This window comes from Zalophus californianus, chromosome 3 (assembly GCF_009762305.2).
Source record: "Zalophus californianus isolate mZalCal1 chromosome 3, mZalCal1.pri.v2, whole genome shotgun sequence".
NCBI classification, from domain to species: domain Eukaryota; kingdom Metazoa; phylum Chordata; class Mammalia; order Carnivora; family Otariidae; genus Zalophus; species Zalophus californianus.
In genome coordinates, this window is record NC_045597.1 from 192,123,875 (window position 1) to 192,142,778 (window position 18,904).

The 18,904-nt window shown below is 50.6% G+C and overlaps 1 protein-coding gene across 3 annotated transcripts in view; it reads left to right on the forward strand.

Annotated features, from left to right (window-relative positions):
* The first annotated feature begins 2,985 nt into the window (after positions 1-2,985).
* Positions 2,986-18,904, forward strand: part of UBE2F (ubiquitin conjugating enzyme E2 F (putative)) — a 55,519-nt gene continuing 39,600 nt past the window's right edge. For all 3 annotated transcript variants that reach the window (XM_027590415.1, XM_027590417.1, XM_027590418.1), the window contains exons 1-3: positions 2,986-3,142; positions 7,441-7,574; positions 17,403-17,432. In XM_027590415.1, the coding sequence (XP_027446216.1) occupies positions 7,457-7,574; positions 17,403-17,432 (148 nt within the window). In that variant the 5' untranslated portion in view covers positions 2,986-3,142; positions 7,441-7,456. The remainder of the gene's footprint in view (positions 3,143-7,440; positions 7,575-17,402; positions 17,433-18,904) is intronic.

An 18,904-nucleotide genomic window follows, 5' to 3' on the forward strand; every position in this document is an offset into this window, starting at 1 on the left:
AAGCAGGCCTCACACCAGGCACCCAGGCCCTTCAACAGACGTTGTTAACCAACTGGCCCGCTGCCCTAGGCTGAAGAGCGCCCAGATCCCTGGCTTGCCAACACCATGTCGTCCAGGTCAGTGAGCCCCAGGCCGAGCCAGGACAGCCTCTGGGATCGCCGTGCAGCCTGTGTGTCCAGAGGCAGGCCTAGCTGAAAACAGGTAAAGGACATCTCCCCTTCCATGCTCCGGCTGGAAGTCCTGGTTGAACTTCTTGGGGTCAGGGTGCAGGAGGTGGGAAGGACACCTGGTGAATTGTCTGCCTGCTCTTTCCCTGGCACCTGTACCCCTCTGGGAGGCTCACAGCTGAACCTCTCCCCTTCCCTCCCATATGCACACACTCCCATATGAGTGTGGGATCCAAGCCCAGCCAGCCCTCCCAGAGAATGTGAGATTGGGAGGAAGGGGGTAGCTCCCTTGATGGACTGGATTGTAAAGATGTGTCTGAGGCCAGACCCCAGCTCCAAGGAGGCCTCTGGGAGGACATGGCCAGCCTCCAGAGGCCAAGACTCAGACCGAACCACTAAGAACAAGAGGCCTGCCCACGACAAGTCCCTCATGCTGCCCCCTAGATCCCCAGACCTGACCTCCCTGGTTTCTGTGAGCACTCCAGTCTTCTCAATCTTTTGTGCTTCAGCTAGTACAAATTTCATTTCTGAAGAAGCCGTGGATGATGACAGATTGCTTCTTCAGGAAGCATGAAGGTCAACTTGACTCCTTTCTTGGCTGCTGGGACCGCCAGCTACTAAGGGGTATGGTGCATTGGTTGAGGGCAAATCCCGACTCTGCAATGTCAGGCAGACCACTTCCGTGCCTCAGTTTCTGCATTTATGAAATGGGGATACAGTAGTCCCCCCTTATCTGCAGGGGATCCATTCCAAGACCCCCCCTGAGACCATGGATTCTACCACCCCTGCATAGACTGTTTTCTCCCATACATACGTATGATAAATTTTAATTCATAAATTAGGCACAGTAAGAGATTAACAACTAATAACAACACTGAACAATTATAACAATACTGTAATAAAAGTTATGTGAATGTGGTCTCTCTCAAAATATCTTTTTTTAAAGATTTTATTTATTTATTTGAGAGAGAGAGAGAGAGCATGGGCAGGGGGAGGGGCAGAGGGAGACGCAGACTCCCCACTGAGCAGGGAGCCCGACCCTGAGCTCGATCCCAGGACCCTGAGATCATGACCTGAGCTGAAGGCAGGCGCTAACCGACTGAGCCACCCAGGCGCCCCCCAAAATATCTTCTTGTAGTGTACTTACCCTTCGTCTTCTCCCAATGGAATGAAGTGAGGGGGATGACATAGGCATTGTGACATAGCATTAGGCTGCTATTGACCATCTGACAATACATCTGAAGAAGGACCATCGGCTTCCAGACTGCAGTAACTGAGGGCAACTAAAACCTTGGAAAGCAAAACCATGGATAAAGGGGAGGACTATTGTAACAAAATGCCTGTTTCATGAGGTTGCTGTAAGGATTACACGAATTTACAATCTAGTAAGCCTGAAATAAACATGAGGTGAAGACACAAGGCAGCCTCGTGAAATGGAGCTAGAAATGGCTGCATTGACCCACGATGGCGAGGTTGGGAGCACTGGGCCCTGCAGCCCGTCCTAAACAGAGTGGCCCCTTTAGTGAGACAAGTCTTCAAGTCATTCCGGTTGTGCCTTCACCTGCTGCCTTGCTTCACAGTCTTATCTTCTCTCACCAGGACTCCAGCAACAAGCACATGCAATACTTAATCAAGCAGATGGATTTTGACCACCTGTTGTGTGACAGGATGGGGGAGGGATAGAAGGCTGGGGAACATGGCAGAGGAGGGATTGAGGAGCTGAACTTGGGGAAACAGGCAGTGGCAGGAAGTCTCCAGCACCAAGAAGGGCAAGCACAGAACTCCAGTGAAGTCACTGAGGGACACCTGCACCTCCCATACTGTGGGGCCTCTCTGAGCGAGTGGTGTCTAAGTTTAGGAAAACAAGAGTTATCCAGGCGAAGAAGGTGGGAAGTGTTCCAGAACAGAAGGAATACCATGGGTTGGTTCTTCACTGGTCTTCCTGACTCCCTGCCTGGCTCCCCTCCCACGAGCTCAATGAGAGCCAGAAGCTTCTTTTTTAGAAAGAAAACTTAGTCACTCCACTGTTTAAAACCATTCAATGGGGCTTCTGGAAATAAAATTCTAACTCCTTGGCTCTTTCTTCCCGGTCCACGTGGTGAACCTCATCTTTTAGACGGCCCATTCCTCCAGGAGCCGTCTTGTCTGACTCCCCCACCCCAGGGCCTATTTCAATCACAGGGACACAAACGGACGTGAGAATTTGTATTCAACAAGCTAGAAATAAAGTCAGTATTTTACAAATGTGTAGGAGGAGAAAAGAGGAATAAAAGCCTTCTCAGACAAGATCAGGAAAGGGTCCAGGCACTCCTGCAGGCTGCCCCGAAGCACACCAGGGGTTGATCGGTGGGTGCTGCACGCCTGACCGCCCCGCCCGTCACCCCTGATGCCTGGTCCAGTACACAGACGCGGGGCACTGTGCCGGGCACAGAGCGGGCCCCCCATCCATCGAGGCGGTCAGCTTGGGCCCAGCCGCTCCTGCAGCGCAAGCTGTGCCCAGCACCTCTGAACCGCAGGTCCAGGTACCACACACGACGAAATGAATGGAGGTAGGAACTCGGCTCGGAGCCCCGGGCACCCGGGTGCGCAGGCTCCAGAACCGCTAGGGCGATCCCGCCCCCCGGCCGCTACTCGCCAATCAGCAGGGGCGGCGCGATTCATGCCCGCCCCCGGCCGCGCCCTCTGCCAATGAGCGAGGCCCGGGCGGCCAGCCGCGGAGCCCAGCCGCGGCAGGCGCACGCCGCTGTTCGCGTGTCAGGCTCCAAATAAAGTTCGTCGGGGCTTTGAATTTTTTTTTTAAAGCGCCCGCTGCCGTCGCGGCCGCCGCGGGCGAGAGCGGACGAGTCCCCGCCCCGCCACTTCCGGTCCCGCCGCCCGGAGCCGGTGCGGCTGTGAGGGGCCGTGTGTCGCCGCCGCGGGCCGGCCGGGCATGGTGTTGGGTGCCGGGCCCGCCTCGCCTGTCTCGGGGTGCCCAGGTGAGCAGCGCGCGGCCCCACGGCGGGCGAGGGGCGGCCGCGGGCCTCCGGGCGGCGCCGGTACCGCGGGCGGGCCGGAGGGCGGGCGGCGCCGGGGCCGCCTCGGGCCGAGCGCTCCTCACGGCCGGGCGCCGGCGGTGCGGGACCGCACCCGCTGACTGGGAAAGGGACGGGGCGCCGGCCGCCGCCAGACTCGAGGGGCAGCCCGCAGGCAGCGCCTGCTTGTGCCGGCGCCCACACTGCCTGGCTCGCGCCCGCCGTCGCGGGGGAGCCGCGGGCCGCATTGTCCAGAAGGAAACGGAGCCCAAGGTCACCAGCCCGCCGGGGCCGGGGGCAGCGGGACTCGGACGCGGGCCGTCCGACTGCTCTGCCTCGGGAGTCCGGCTAGGCCCGGACAGCGGCGGGGGTGAGGAGTGGGACTCCCGCCGCGCCAGCTCGCCTGCAGCTGCCCCGCGGCTGGGGGCGGCCTCGGCTCGTCTGGAGGATTTTACCCGGCCCGAGAGGGGAGGAAAGGAGGGAGGGTGTCTTGGAACGATCTGAACAACCAAGTCTTGGATTCTAGACCTGGTTCCGCTGGTGTGTAATCTTGGGTGTGGCCCTGCCCTCCCAGGGCTCAGTTTCCTCATTTGTCACATGAGGGAACTGGGCCCTCCCCGTCTGCATTCCCTCCAGCCCTGGAGTGGGGGGTAGGATGGGTTGGAGCGGCCAGAGAAGGTTCCTTGGAGGAGACGTTGGACTCTGGAAAGGAATCTCTCGTCCTGAGGAAGGAATAGCAGTAGGTGGTGACGGGAAGGAGGGCACTCCAGACCTGGATATCATCAGTTTGAACAGACGATTCCAGAAATGGGCAAGGTGGTGTTGAGGAGCAGGGAGGAGGCCAGCTTGCGAAGGATTTCTGGCTGGATACGGGGGTGAGGGTGGGTGGTGGTAGGGACAGAAGGGTGGGAGAGATGTTCAGAGACGAATCATCACCGGGCCGGGTGGTGTGTGGCTTGAGGACCTCCACCCAGATTTGCCTGCGCTTCGGGTGAATGGGTAGTGCAGGAGGGGCATGTTTACGGATGAAAATAAAGGGCTGGGCTCCAGAAGTCGGTCAGCCAACCAGGGTGACTCCCCTGCCGGGTGGGAGGTTTCTGGGCCCGGCATTCTGAAGGAGGATGGTACAGTGTGGACGTTTTTGTGTCCCGATAAGGGCCTCTTTGGCCGGAGAAGTTGGTTGTCCCCTAGTGACCTGCAGTTCCATCTTTTACTCTTAAGATCGGGACTTTTCCACAGCAGAAGGAGATTCAAATGTGGCGTGTTCCTCACTCTGAGCTGACTGGCTCCTGGTATCCCTGCACAGGTGACGTGGCCCCATGTTGCCACTACAGGCAGGAATGCCGAGTAAATAGGACTTGATGATGAGACCAGTAAATAGCACACAGGAATCTTCTTTGGACAGCCAGAGAGCAAGTCCCACCCGGAGGAGGAGGAACGTAAATGAGCCAGCTGGGACTTGTGGGATTTAGAGACTGAGCATGCTGTTCGATGCAGCCGATCTGTCACCAGAAGCGCTCTCTTAACACCGTGTGCTTTGCAGTCAAGGGGCAGTTTCTTGCTAAGCCTGGTCTTCCGTTGGTGAAGCATAGTACAGAAGGAAGAGAGAATCCTGAAGCAGCTGCAGGTGTTTGGCAGACCTCTTGACAGTGTGAATAATTCTCTTTGTTCAAATCTCTTTATAGAGGATTTAACAGCTAAGGAAACATCTCCAAATTAGGCCTTAGGTTTATCCCTACAGTGTCATGCAGTAGTAATACAGATGGTGGACAAATAGGTGGTCATTATACACTTAGATTTCTTAGAATGCTAGGAGAGTAAGTTCAGTGTTCTCGTCGATGGACAACAAAACATGAGTATCGTTGCCTTTTATACCTTTCAGTCAGTGCCCCATGTTTTTATTAAGGACCACAAACTTCTTGAAGATGGCAAGCCAGGAATCTGGCTCTTAGTGGAGTTGAGTATAAGGCATATTTTGCCCACAGAGAAGACTTCAGTGTGGAGTAGTAGGATTATAAAAGAATAAGCGGTGGGGTGGCTGGGTGGCTCAGTTGATTGAACGTCTGATCCTTGGCTTCAGCTCAGGTCTTGATCTCAGGGTCTGGGGTCCAGCCCCAAATTGGGCTCCTCACTTAGCAGGGAGTTGGCTTGGGAGTCTCTCTCCCTCTCCACCACTACCCCCACTCTCAAAAAAAAAAAAAAAGTCCTCAGACTGCAGTGACACAGATGAGTGTCTTGGCGTGAGCCTTTGTAAACAAGTCTTGCCAGGACCCTCCAAGTGGCTCCTTCGGTGCAGGTCCTCAGGGAACTGGGTGCCCTGGCACTTGCTTCTCCATGGGGCTCTTTGTTATGACTTTCCTGGAGTACTGCCTACGGAACTCTTTACTCAGGTTGGGCTTTTGTTTTATTTTTTGCCATATTTGTATTGCTAAGGTCAGCTGGAAGATAAAAACCAGTTGGACTTTGTGAAGGTTGCATGTCTTGGTCCATCTTCAGGCAACCCTAACCAGGTGGCAGGACTGATGTGCTCAAGTCTGGGTGTGTATTGGTGGACTTGGCTGGGGCGGCAAACGCAGTCTTGTGATCCAGATCTGCTTAAGGGATTCCTGACAAGATCATTCCAGGTGGGGGCTGAGCAAAAGAACCTGGCTCTAGATGGTGCTTCTGTCTCTAGTAGCTGCAGGCTGGTGCCCCTATGGGTGTTTGACTTTATTCCCACCCCCAGGCTCCCCTAGTGAGGTTGCCCAACCAATACCTCCCTGCCCTGGGTAACGCTGAGAAGACATGTTGGTTATGGTCCAGGCCACTATGTAGGTTCGCCGGGGGAGATGGCATGGTCAAGTGGCAATGAAGAAACTGGTGTTGGTTTGTTTTCACATTTGTGTCAACTTTATTGAGGCATGATTGAAGTACATGAAACTGCACATATTCAAAGTATGCAGTTAGATCAGTTTTGATATATATACCCCTGAAACCATCACCACACTCAAAATGTTTGCGTCATCTCCAGGAGGGAAACTGATGTTTCTGTGGTGACTGCTTCTGGCAGCTGAGTGGCCTCAACCAAGCCAGTTCCTGGAGTGGGAATTGGGGGTTGGAGGGGGAAGTCCTTCCCAGATTGAAATTTTAGGACCTTTTGAATGCTAATGTGTAATAGAACCATCTTTTGAAGCATTTAAACCACTGACTCTAAAAGGGATTAGGTGTGTGTTTGTGTGTGGGTCGTATACAATACAGAAGATCATATTCAATATGTTTCTTTTTTATGGCATACATAATAGAAAATAAAATCTGATAGTCTTTGGAAGAGGGGGAGATACACAGAAGAAGATGGTATGAGAAGTTATGTAAAGAACCTGGGTTAAAAATACCAGTGGGGGAAGCGTATTCTTATTTTGGCTTTCAGTATCTTAGCTTCAAACTAAAAGTTTGTGTTTGGGTCAAGTTTTTCATTTGGAAGTTTTAGATTGTTTTCTTTTGAAAACAATCAGAGTGGTATTGAAAGGAAATAATTTGCAAGCAACAAAGGAAATTATGGGAATATTGGGCCGGTGACCAGTTTTTGTGTTTGGTCTTCATTGTCTTTCCCAGTGAGCTTTCAGTGAATTTCAGGGGGGTGCTTGAAACATAGATGGGTTGGAAGCAGCCAATGAAGAGAGTCTAGTTTGGGGCATTAATTATAATTTAATATTGTTGTTGATATTGCCTAAAAATGTAAATAAGACAACATAAATAAATGCAAAGATGCTTCTTAAGTTTCCATCCACACCTTTGTTAAAGGGAGAAGAAAAAGAAAGCATTGCATTGCTTCCTCCTACCCAGAGCTGATGCTTCCCTCAGTCTGCGATGGGCCAGGCACAGGGGCCACACACACAAGTGCATGGTCCCTGCAGCAGAGTGGGGCACACTTAGCCAGAGGACAGTGGTGGGCCAACATGGAACCCATTGGTGGAGGCTCCCCTAGACCACAGGCTCACGGGATCTTTGTCACCACTGTGTCCCGGGACCTGGTGCCCAATGAATGTTAAATGCATGGCTCTCTGTTTTTTAAATTTTTGTGTACTTTAAAAAATTAGACTTAGAGAGGATGGCATAGAGATTTCCCAGATTAATTATAAAGGAATCCAATCTTACGAATGTGCCTTATATGCTGAATTTTTCTGTGACTAAATTACAGGAAAAAGTTAACCGCTTACGGCCTTGTCTTCAATTTCCAGTCATTGTCTAGAGACGTGTCCATAACCCTGCTTTTGGTCTTTCAGGGTAAAGGTAGCAGTAATGCTGACGTTGGCAAGCAAACTGAAGCGGGAGGACGGTCTCAAAGGGTCCCGGATGTCAGCCACGGCCTCCGACTCCACTCGGAGGGTATCTGTGAGAGACAGGCTGCTTGTTAAAGGTAATGTCATCCATGCAAGCTGGTTTCTCTCCTGTAATAGAATGAAGTCTGACTGGAGGCTCTTTGGGGATATGAAGCACCCAGTTGCTGAGTAGAAATACCTATTTGAAAATATAATTGCCTGTCACTTACAAGGACTTTGTACTGTGGGAACACTAAGGATGGGAGAATGTGGTCTGGGGGCGCCTGGGCGGCTCAGGCGGCAAGCGTCTGCCTTCGGCTCGGGTCGTGGTCCCGGGGTCCTGGGATCGAGCCCCGCGTCGGGCTCCCTGCTTGGCGGGAAGCCTGCTTCTCCCTCTCCCACTCCCCCTGCTTGTGTTCCTGCTCTCGCTGTCTCTCTGTGAAATAAATAAATAAAATCTTCAAAAAAAAAAATGTGGTATGTCTTACCCACTTGGGATATGCTCTGTAGGGGCTGCCAGAATGCCGGTGGGAGGATTGTGGTACTCTGGCCTCAGTGCTCCCAGTATCTGGCTGGTTGTGGGGGCGAGGGGGAGCATCTTCCTCTCTTGTGCTCCATCACAAGGGGCTCCAGAGTCCCTCTCTAACACCTCAGCGCCAGTTTCTGGTCTGTAAAGGGAGGGAGTGGATTTCAGTAATCTCTAGGATCCTTCTGTACTTTATTCAAGTCACAGCCTGAAGAGAGCTTTATACAAAATTAGTTCCCTTCACAGAATTAATAACTGAGTGCCCTAGAGCTGTAGTCTTTGGAGAAGGGTTTATCTACTGTGTGAATATGCATGCATTTGTATGGAATTTCTGTGTTCATTCATTGATCAAACTTAACAGCTGTCAGGTGCAAAGGCAGTTTCCTGGGGTCATGAGGACTACAGAAGGTGAAGAAGAAATAGTTCCTGCTTTAAGGAGCTTAGAATTTGTAGCCCTTTTTACTTTATGGCATGTGTTTACATTTCTTAAATGTATAGGAGCTAGGAAGCAACGAGCTATACAGTTGGTTAGGATTACCTGTTTTCATGTCGTATCAGGTAGACACCATGAGGTTGCTGGCATTTGTGTGTCCTGAACCAGACCTAATGGCAGGAGAGCTGGTGTGGGTGCATGCACTGTTTGTCCTCAGAAACGAGGCATTGCTGAGCTTGGCAGGAGTGGCACCAGGAAGCCATCAGGTTCAGGGAGTCTTGGGGCGGTGCGCTCTTCCTTATTCTCTCTGCCCCTGAATCTGGCCTTAGCTCTGATTTATCCAGCCTGATGGATGATGGAGTAAGAATCATTTCTTACCTTTTGACATTACCCACTATGTCAGATTGAATTCAGAGTTGTGATGGTGGTCAGAGGGTGAGACATGGGCTGCAGCTCCTCACTTGGATGGGACTTGAGTCCTGATAGGACTTGAGTCTCTTTCCCAGATGCTGGCTCAAGGGTTCCATCTGCAGAAGAAGCCAGGAGCCAAGCAAGCTGGGGATGGGGTTTGATGTGTTGACGCAGTCCTTATGTGGAGGGTGTTTTAGTGCCCGGGAGTTAGAGTGAGGAATGCCCAGATGTTAGCTGAGGAGGCAGTTGGAAGCAGTGAGTAGACTGTTCCATCTTCTTCAGCATATCCTTGTCATGGTTAATAGCTGTCATACACAGGGCAATTGGGACCGGGCCCTCTGTTGGACACTTTATAGGGCAGTTCTTGTTTGACTTTTGCTAAGCCTTGCCAGGTGGGTTGTTCATTCTGCAGCTGAAGGACTGAGACTCCAGAGAGGTTAAGAAACATGCCCAGATTACAACTTTATTGTAGCAGCACAGCCAGACCCACATTCTGGGGTGGTGCAGGCTCTGGCGGAGCAGACCTAACAAGCAAAAGCTGAATGAGCAGAACAGAAGTTCAGGTCCACTGCCAAGAACTTCACCTTCAGGGAGGTGTACGGGCTCCTGCACACCTTCCACCCTGCTCAAGGATTCACCTGGCAGCTCTCAAATGGCTCTAGGGCCTGGTGCAGTGCCGGGGAGCCCATGGAGGCTCATAAAGCTGGACTCCGCCCCCGCTCCCAGGACAGATGGCCCTGCTAAGGTCCTTTGACTTTGTGAGACTCATCAGAGAGAGAGGTGCAAAACCACCTCATGGGGCCACCTGTTTCCATCCTCCCAGGGCACTGGTGATGATCAGGTTTCTGGGGTAGTTGTGGGCAGCAGGGCTCAGTGTAACACATACCTCACGTGGCCTGCTCCCTCCTGCCTCAGGGGGGCTGTTGGACCAGGTTGGGCTGGCTGAGTGGTGAGCAGTTTGGGCATGTGGTGGAGGGGTGGGTAGAAAGCAAGGGTGGGCCTGGCCTGAGAGAGGAGGCTCTGAAAAACAGCACATAAGGAAGGATGCTCTGCTGGTCCATGATCTCCTCATCTGCACCTAGAGCACTCCTTTGCTTGGCTGGATGTTGGGGAGGTCTTCATTCTGGGGATTTTGGATGGCGGAAGTGGTGTGTGGAGTCCAGGAGTCCGTGGCATTGTGGGCACTTGAGTGGTGATTACAGCGAAGTTCTTTCTAAGGGAAACCCCCTTTGGGAACTTTGAAAAAAGTTGGACGTCTGAGTTCAACAAGATTGCTCTAGTCGGCGCTGTCATCCTGGGCTGTGGCTTTGGCTCATGTGGGAATGTTACTCATGGGGATCATTAGTTTGTAGAAAAGTATGTTAATGTGTCTTGGGATTCAGTGCCATAGGCTGGATTCCTAGGAGTGGGGAATTTGGTATCAGGATAGTTATAAAGGAGTATCCCTGGGACTGATACCTGTGGAGAGAGGTGAAGGACTCAGGAGCAGGCAGAGCAAGAAATCGATCTCTGGGGAAGGCCCCAGACAGCCTCTACTTAGGCAAGCGTAGCCTTCAGAGCAGTCCCCAGTCAGGTGAGATGGTCAGGTTTTCCTGCTCTGCATGGATCAGTTGCCACAGGGGCTGCCCTGAGAGGGGTAAGGGTCTCGGGGCACAGGGTTCTGTGCAACCTACACAGTGCCTAGAAGGACACAGCTAAAGGCCATCTGCCGAGAGCCCTGTGGGGGCTGGGGTGGGGTGAGAGGGCTGTGTATCCCATAGCCCAGAGGTATGGGATCTGGCTTGGTGCAGATGGCTATAGGTTGAGCTGATGGATGGGGGAGATTGGAGGTTGGCAGGGACAGTTGGTGCTAATGGTGAGGGCCAGTCGGGGTTCCAGAACTGTGTAGCTCCTGTTCCTTTTCTTGCCTCTGGAAGGCTGGAGTCCACTCTCTTTGGAAAAACCATAGCCTGCCTTGGAGCAGCTGGCCAGGGGAGGCCTCTACTGTGCTGGCATCTTGGTCACACCAGCTTTTCGTTTGCACCCCTCAGGTAACTCAGGGACATCCTCCAGACTGGAACTGGAACGATGCTTGTAGCAGCAGTCCCTGGAGGGTGTAGAACAATTGAGTATTTCTGGGCTAAGACTGAAGGCTGCTGTCTGCCCTGAATCCTAGGAGCTGGGGACACTGTGGAGAGAGTGTCAGACTTGTGCAGGTCTGAGCCCAACTGGGGAGCGATTGCCAGTGTTTTTAGTCACGGGCAGATGGTGCTGAATTCCTGGTGGACCTTTGTGGGGCCACTGAGTCCATCAAGTTCTAAGTCTGACGGTGCTCCCCACCTACCAAAAAAGCCTAGCAGGGTCTTGGTTAGCTAGCAGAAGCTTGGCACTTTTTGTATAATGGGATTGTGTGTGTCTCCTTGTTCTTTCGTTTTTTCACTCAACAGGCATTTTAGTCCCTGCTGTGTGCCTGCCTACTGTTAGTGACCCCTAAAAACCCCAAAGGGCTCTAGGCGTGCTGGCAGGAACTGTTCACCTCCATTAGTCTTTGTTAAATGTGGAGACTTGGATTGAGTGAGTTCAGGGTCAGTTCTGAAATTAGGGGAATAAGAGGGAATGAACCTGCATGTACCTTTATCCATCCTAGCCCCTGCACCCCAGATGGTTCCTGCCATCCTGGGGCTGTGCTATGTGGCTCTCCATGCTCCAGGCCTGGAGCAAAGAGGCCTGGCTGCCCACCTACCTGTGCTTCCCAGTGTCCAGGGTGCAGGTGCCTCATCGGGTGGGCTGTTGTGTCTACCTGAGCAGTTCAGTCATGGGATGGGATAGGAAGGGCCCCATTCCAGTGCAGTTCCTGGAAGAGTGGGGGAAAGAGAGCCATTTATTGTTCTCCAGAGCTGCTTTCTCCATGGCAGGCCCTGCCCAGGACTCTGGGGGTGGGCTCAGGGTTTGGCTTGCCATGTTGGCAGAATATTCAGAGCACTTAGCAGCACTACATTCTGTAGTTTAAAAACTTGAAGGGTACCTGGCTGGCTCAGTTGCTACCAACTGACACATGACTCCTGATCTCAGCGTCATGAGTTTGAGCCCCATGTTGGGTGTAGAGCTTACTTAAATATAAAATCTTAAAAAATAATAAAAGTAAAAAATAAAAGCTGGAGCAGTGGCCCGGAGAGGAAGAGTCCTGCTAAAATAGAGCTAAGGCAGCTGGCCCCAAGGTTAACCTTTAAAAAATGCTTTGTTGAAGGGTTAAATACCAGTGAAGCTGCCCAGGAAGCTTGGTGGCCCCACTTAGGTGTACCCGGTAGCCCAGTAGGGCAGGGAGGATTGTGGGAGACAGATGAGGTTTCAAGTTAACCTTGTCAGCTCATGTTGAAAGTAGGGGTGGCATGAGGCCTTGGGTTCCATTCCCATTGATAACCAGTCTCTGCTGTAGCAGCTGTGCTGGTTTTCAGGGTTACAGCCTTGCTCCCTCAGAGTGGAGGAGACTGTGAGTGCTCTGGGCCGGCACTGGGCAGTGTGCTGCTTAAAGGCCCCTAGCCTGAGTAGAAGGGCTGATGTGAGGCTCCATGGGGTCCTCAGTGCTCGGCTCTAGCAATGCTGTCTGTGAAGGGGCTAATGCCCTTAGTTCAGGTGTCTCCCAGATAAGGACACTATGCATGGATGCTAAGACTGCAGAAGGAGTGCTCAGTGTGTAAAAGACAAGCGGGAAGCTAAGAGAGGAAGTTCCAGTCAGAGAAAATCTAAGAGGTAGTGGTTCAGGTGGAAGGAGGCAATCAAGTCTTCTGGGAAGCGGCTGCATCTCTCCCTGGGTGGGATGGCACATCTTCCTGGCCCGATGGAGAGCCATCTGTGTCTATGATTGGCCCTTTCAACAACACGCATTTATTTCTCATGGTTCTAAAGGCTGGGGAGTCCGGGATCAGGGTGTCAGCAGACTTAGTTCCTGGTGAGGACCCCTTCCTGGCTTGCAAGCACCTGGTATCTCTTCTTATAGGGGCACTAATCCCACCATGAAGGCCCCACCTTCATGACCTCATCTAACTCTAATCATCTCCCAAAGGCCCCACCTCCTAATACCGTCAAATGGGGACGGGGCTGGGTTAGGGCTTCCACATAGGCACTTTGGGGGAACACACTTCCACAGCAACTTTGGAATGCATTGGCCTCTAACTACACAAGGGGAAAGGCTTCTCACATCTCAGGACATGCACACCAGGAGCACGTCCAGCTTGCTGGCGACGGTGCTTATTATTAAGTGTTTCCTGAGCACCTTGTGTGTGCCAAGCCCAGGGCCAAGTACTGGGGTTGCAGGTCTGGGTCAGACTAGACAGCCCTTACCATGAAGAGTGCGCAGATTTGAGGGGCAGGCAGTGGAGAAACAACAAGAGCACTGTGTTGTGAGCAGCCTGTGGCAGAAAGGGGTGAAGACATGCCATGTAGGGGCCACTGTGGTCATCGGGTGGGTTTTGTAATGTGATATCTCAATGCAGTCACACTTCAAGTGGGCTCTGTGGTTTGCTCTTTAGTTAGAAAGGAAAAGAGTCTAATTTCTCAGAAGGAAGTTGTGCAGCCTCGGAATTGTGCAAGGTGCCCCCCAGAAAAGCTGGGCCAGTGAGGGGTAGAGGTGTTAGCATCTTGGAACAGGCGAGACTTTAGCAGGTTAAAAATATTCTGAATTTCTCGCTATTTTACAGGTAAGGGTTGTGTCCTGCAGGCAGTGAGGTCATGGCAGGGAAGGGCCACTGCTTTGCAAAGAGGCCTCTCAAACATATGAAGCAATTCGCTTGTTTCTGTGGCCATAGACTTCTTGTACATAGATTCTAAGGCGATAGCTACTGACAGTAATGAATTCTTGTCATCATTTGAAGTGTAGAGAAACTGTGTCATTTGTGACTACGCCATGAGAGTATGTAGCTTATTTTATTTTCTGCACTGGACTGAACTAAAATGCTGAATATCTTTTTTTTTTTTTTTTTTTTAAGATTTTATTTATTTATTTGAGAGAGAGAGAATGAGAGATAGAGAGCATGAGAGCGAGGAGGGTCAGAGGGAGAAGCAGACTCCCTGCCGAGCAGGGAGCCCGATGCGGGACTCGATCCCGGGACTCCAGGATCATGACCTGAGCCGAAGGCAGTCGCTTAACCAACTGAGCCACCAGGCGCCCCAATGCTGAATATCTTTATTGAAATTCTTGTGCTCCCAAGATGATATTTCTTGCCTGCTCTTGGACCAGAAGCCTGCAGCGGCCTGACTATGGTGGGGCTCTCCTGGCTCTTGTCCACTTCCCTTGACTGAGTAACACTGAACCTGGAAATGCAAGCATAATGCTCATCTTTGGAATTGAATTCTAGACTACAATGTGAAGTTGTTAAATCCATCTACGTAAATAGCTGTGTGTGAATATGTTAACCTGGCCAGATATCCTGTAGCAGTTTCCGATACCTGGGGAGAGTAAAAGATTCAGAGGCCTAGGCCCCATGTAAAACTTTTGGTGTAATGGGTCTGCATAGAACTAGAAGTTTTAAAAGCTCAGTAGGTACTAGATTATGGTGATGAATGCACAACGCCAGGTTTCACTAAAAATTATTGAATCATATGCTCAAAGTGGGTCTGTTTTATAGTAAATTGTACCTCACCAAAACTGTTTTTAAAGGGGGGAGGCAGCAAAAAAACTCTCCAGGTGAGTGATGTGCAGCCAGGGCAGAGATTCCCTGTCCTACAGTCAGGCTTCCTGGGGACACAAGCCTCTTACCCCCGTCCCGTCCCTGTGGCGCAGGGGTCTGGTTCTGTTGCTCGGTCACCACCACACCCTGGTCAGTGCCCTGCTGTCCTCACCTCCCTCCACCCCGTCCCTTGGCACCAGACGGTCTTCTCAAACATTTTGCTTCTGTTTTGTGGCCCCCTCCTCCTCAAATCCTCTGGGCGTGTTTTTTCTTTCACTGGGTTTTTTAAAGCTGGACTGCCAGAGTTCTCAAACTGTAGACAGGACAGGCTTTCCCCGAAAGCCAATTCCGACATCAGTCTCTCAAAACAAGGGCCCCCAAGGACAGTTTCTTCTAAGTTCTTACCATCAAACTAAATAATAGTATAATAAAATATGCAAATGCATATAGTTTTAAAACATACAGTTTAATTATGTAGGTAACATTTATTTTAAAGTGATTAATGAATGACTTATTTGAAAAATATGTGCTTTTTTGATAAAACAAATGCCCTGTATGAGTGGCTGGAGCAGAGTGTGGCCCTGGGTGGCCCTCGGAGGACCCGGTTATCGGTGGCCTCGGAGCAGTAGCCCTGTGGTCTCGGCCCCCATTTGCCGCACACTGTTTTCTTTAGTGAGTGCCCTGCTCCAAGGAAGGGTGAGAACGCACCAGTCAGAAAGATGAAATTAAAGATCACTGTGGTCATTAGAAGAATAATAATAGTGAACGTTCATAGGATTCTTAATTGCAGTTTGTTATGTGACTATATTTTAAATGTACCACAACTCCAGGCGGCCAAGAAAACAGACTTCCCAGGCTTTCACTTCATCACAAAACTCGTTCCTTTTCCAGTCACAGCAAGAGGATAATTAACTGTCACTTCTCTCTGCATGCCCTGCTCCACTGAAGAGATTTGCTCTTCGTCTCTCCCTGGCTCCATCTGATGATGGAGCACTGTAGCCCACGCGGGCACCTTTCCATTCCCTAGCTCCTCTCCTCTGCCCCACCCCACTTTTCTGAGTGCCCATTCTAAGTACCTGGACCCCAGGGTGAACACCGTTAGTGGGCCCCCATCTGTGCCCAGATTCTCAAGTAGCTGATAGTAAAGGCTTGCGCGTGCGTCTCTCAAACCCTTGGCCTCAGAATGGAGCTACCTGCCCGTTTTCCCACTAGTGCGCTCAGTGTTCGGCTGTGCCACCTGGTGGCCTCCGCTGTCCTCCCCTCTCCTGCCCACCACTCCGTACTTGACAGGAAGGAATTGTATCCGCTGCTTCCATATTTCGACCACCCGTTTACTTCTTAGTTTTTTGTAATCTGGTTTCTATCCTGCCCCCTGCCTTCCTGCTGTTTCCAGTGCCCTCAGCAGTGTCTGATCCACATCTGACGGCCTTGACTGGGGCCTCATTTCCCTTGGATCGGTCTGTGCCCTGAGTCACTATGTTCCCCACCTGTCTCCTGTTTTTCCGCCTTTTGTCATGAGGGACCCCCTTGCCTTTGTCCTCTGCTCTCTGCCGAGCTTCGTTCTTTTCACTAGTTTCGCCTCTGTCAGCCTCATGACTGACAGGAGGCATCCCTGTGGGGACTCCTCGGCCTTAGCCGTGCACCCAGATTTCAGCTTCCTCCTTCCAGGACTTCCCCAGCATGTCAGCCCTCTGCTGTCTCTGACCCTCCCACCCCACACAGTTGGCAGATCCTTTTGTCCTCTGTGCGCTCAGGCACCCCAACCCTCCCTGCCTTTGCTAGGCCCTTGCTGCCTCGCGGAGTGTGCCCAGCCCACAGGTCACCTGGCCTCTGTTTTGCCCTTTCAAAAGTTGTCCTCTTGAGGAAAGTTTGGAAACTTTTGTTCAGAAATGTCCCTCTGCTCCCTGTCGCTGCAGATTTAAGTTTAGAATTCTAAGCCATGCACTCGGGGCCTTCCGAGATCTGGCCCTGTTTTCCACCTTGTTTCCTGTTGCTCTGTTGTTTTGTATCCATTGCTCTGGCTGCATTGTGTGCCTTCCGGTTTCTGTGCTTGTCTACGTTCTGTGCTTTTGCACATCGCTAACCTAGCTTCTAGGAATGCGTTTTTTCCCTCGTCTGCTGGACTTCATTCTATTTATTCTTTAAAGCCTGGCCCATAGACCTCCTTTCTCTAGTCTCCACAGCTGGGGGGAATCTTTGTGCTCCCAGAACCCCAGAGCACATTCTGTTATGTCTGAGGCACCGCTGACTTGCCTGCCCACTCACTTTTGGTGCCCCCAGACCTCAGCTCTGAATGGTCGTAGTGGGGGGTTTGCAGCTTTGTCCTGGCAGAGGGATGCTAGGCTTAAACACTGAGTGAGTGATGATTCAAAGGGCCAAGCCTCCAAGTCCCCCTTCCTTGGGCAGTTAGCAAGATGTTAACAGATAGCTGGATAACAGCACAGCCTGGGGCCCCGGCAGGAGGCTGAGTTTTCTCTCCCTGGAAAAGTTCAAGCACACACTAGGTGAGCCGCACAGGAAGACAGGTCTGGAAGAACTGGAAGAGACACAGGTGTATATATAAATCAGATGCCAAGGGCAGTAGTTATGCTATGTGGGGGAACAAGACTTTCAAAAAACACTTTAGTGACTGTTTACCTGTGGGTGATTTCTGTGTGAATTTTAAGTGATCTTCATTTATACCAAGTACATTTTCAAGGGCCTGTGACTGTACTTGCTGCCATCCCACAAGTCCCTTTGTGTCTTTGAAAGCAATTCCATGGCTTGAAGTCTAAACGTCAGACCAAGTGTAGGTTTTAGTTACTTCAGTCCCTTTTGTTCCTCAGCGTTTTGGGAGAAGTTGCCAGTTTAGCGCGGGTGGTTTTATGTGGAGACTTGACTGATACTAACAACAGTCTTTTTGTTTCCACAGAAGTTGCGGAGCTTGAAGCTAATTTACCATGTGAGTATATAGCACCCACCCAGGCAGTAAGTGCCGCAAAGTAATTGCACGGAGAAGCTTTTTTTTTTAATGTTTTAATAACCTTGCATAGCCAAAAGCCTGTTTTTCGTGTGTATTGGGAGTAAAAGTTTTAATTTTTGCAAACAGGTAGCAGAATTTTGTTGAGGCTTGGGTAACAGTGAGATATTTACCATCTTTGTGACTGTAGCACGGAGGTGCCTCCTCTCTCCTTACGGTGGCAGAGGTGACTTGGCTGGGTTTCGTATCTCTTCCACAGTGTTCTGTCCCATGTCCTCTGTCCCGTGTCCTCTTTGAGTAAAAAGATCTATAAATCAGTGACAGATGGTCCTGTTTCCATGAGTGACAGTACCACCTTTTTGGTCCAGAAAGTGCTTGCCGGTAATGTGTCTCTCTACATGAGCTGGGGTGACCACACCCCTTATGTCACCAGGTACCCTGACCTTGGTCCTTCCTGCTCAGACACACAGACCGACTGCGCAGTCCTCACTCGTGAACAAGCTCGCTTACCTGGGCAGTTAATTTGTATGCTATGTCAAAGAGTTGTTCTTCTTTTCCTGTTATTAATCCTTCCTAAATTTTTATAATACCATTAAAGCTTGAAAGTTTTGATCATTTTAGTATTCTTTTGAATTAGAACTTTTTATCATATTTGGTTAAATATAGTTCTGAGGCTGAGGATGTTTGTCAGTGTGAGTGAAATATTTTATACGTGGGTCTCCTGGTCTGGGTGAATGCTCTAGAGAGCTTGATCTCTCTGGCCCATCTGACATGGATAAGAGAGGGGCCATTCCTGCCACCAACTATAGTTAGAAGGATGATGGTGGGTATGACCCTTAAGTGGTTGTAAAATCATTTGTAAGGGTAAGTACACATAGTTTCTTGAAAAATTATTTTTAATGTATGGCACTTATCTGTGGGTGTGGTGGGTTGTGATATAAAATAGGTTTCTTAGTGTGGGTCTCAGTCAAAAATGTCTTAAAAATCCCTGAATTGCTTGATCTCAAAGTTCTCTTCTAGTCAGAACTGGAAGGAAGTGTCTTGGGATACTCTTAAAGGGTTTATATATATATATATGTATGTATGTATATATGTATACACACACACACACACACACACACACACACACACACACACACACACACACACACACACACATGCATACATTTAATCAAAGGCCACAAAAACTTAGCACTTAACACAGTTCAGTTTGTCCTTAAATATACTCTTACAGAAATTGTTGGTTTTTAACCCATAAAGGATAGCTTTAACCTTATCTAAAATTTTGGTTTGAAAACAGTTAAACTTTGGGGGACACCTCACTGGCTCAGCTGTGGAGCATACACTCTTGAGCTCAGGGTCATGAGTACAAGCCCCATGTTGGACAGGGAGCCTACTTAAGAAAAAGAAAAAATTGGTCGCCTGGGTGGCTCAGTCGTTAAGTGTCTGCCTTC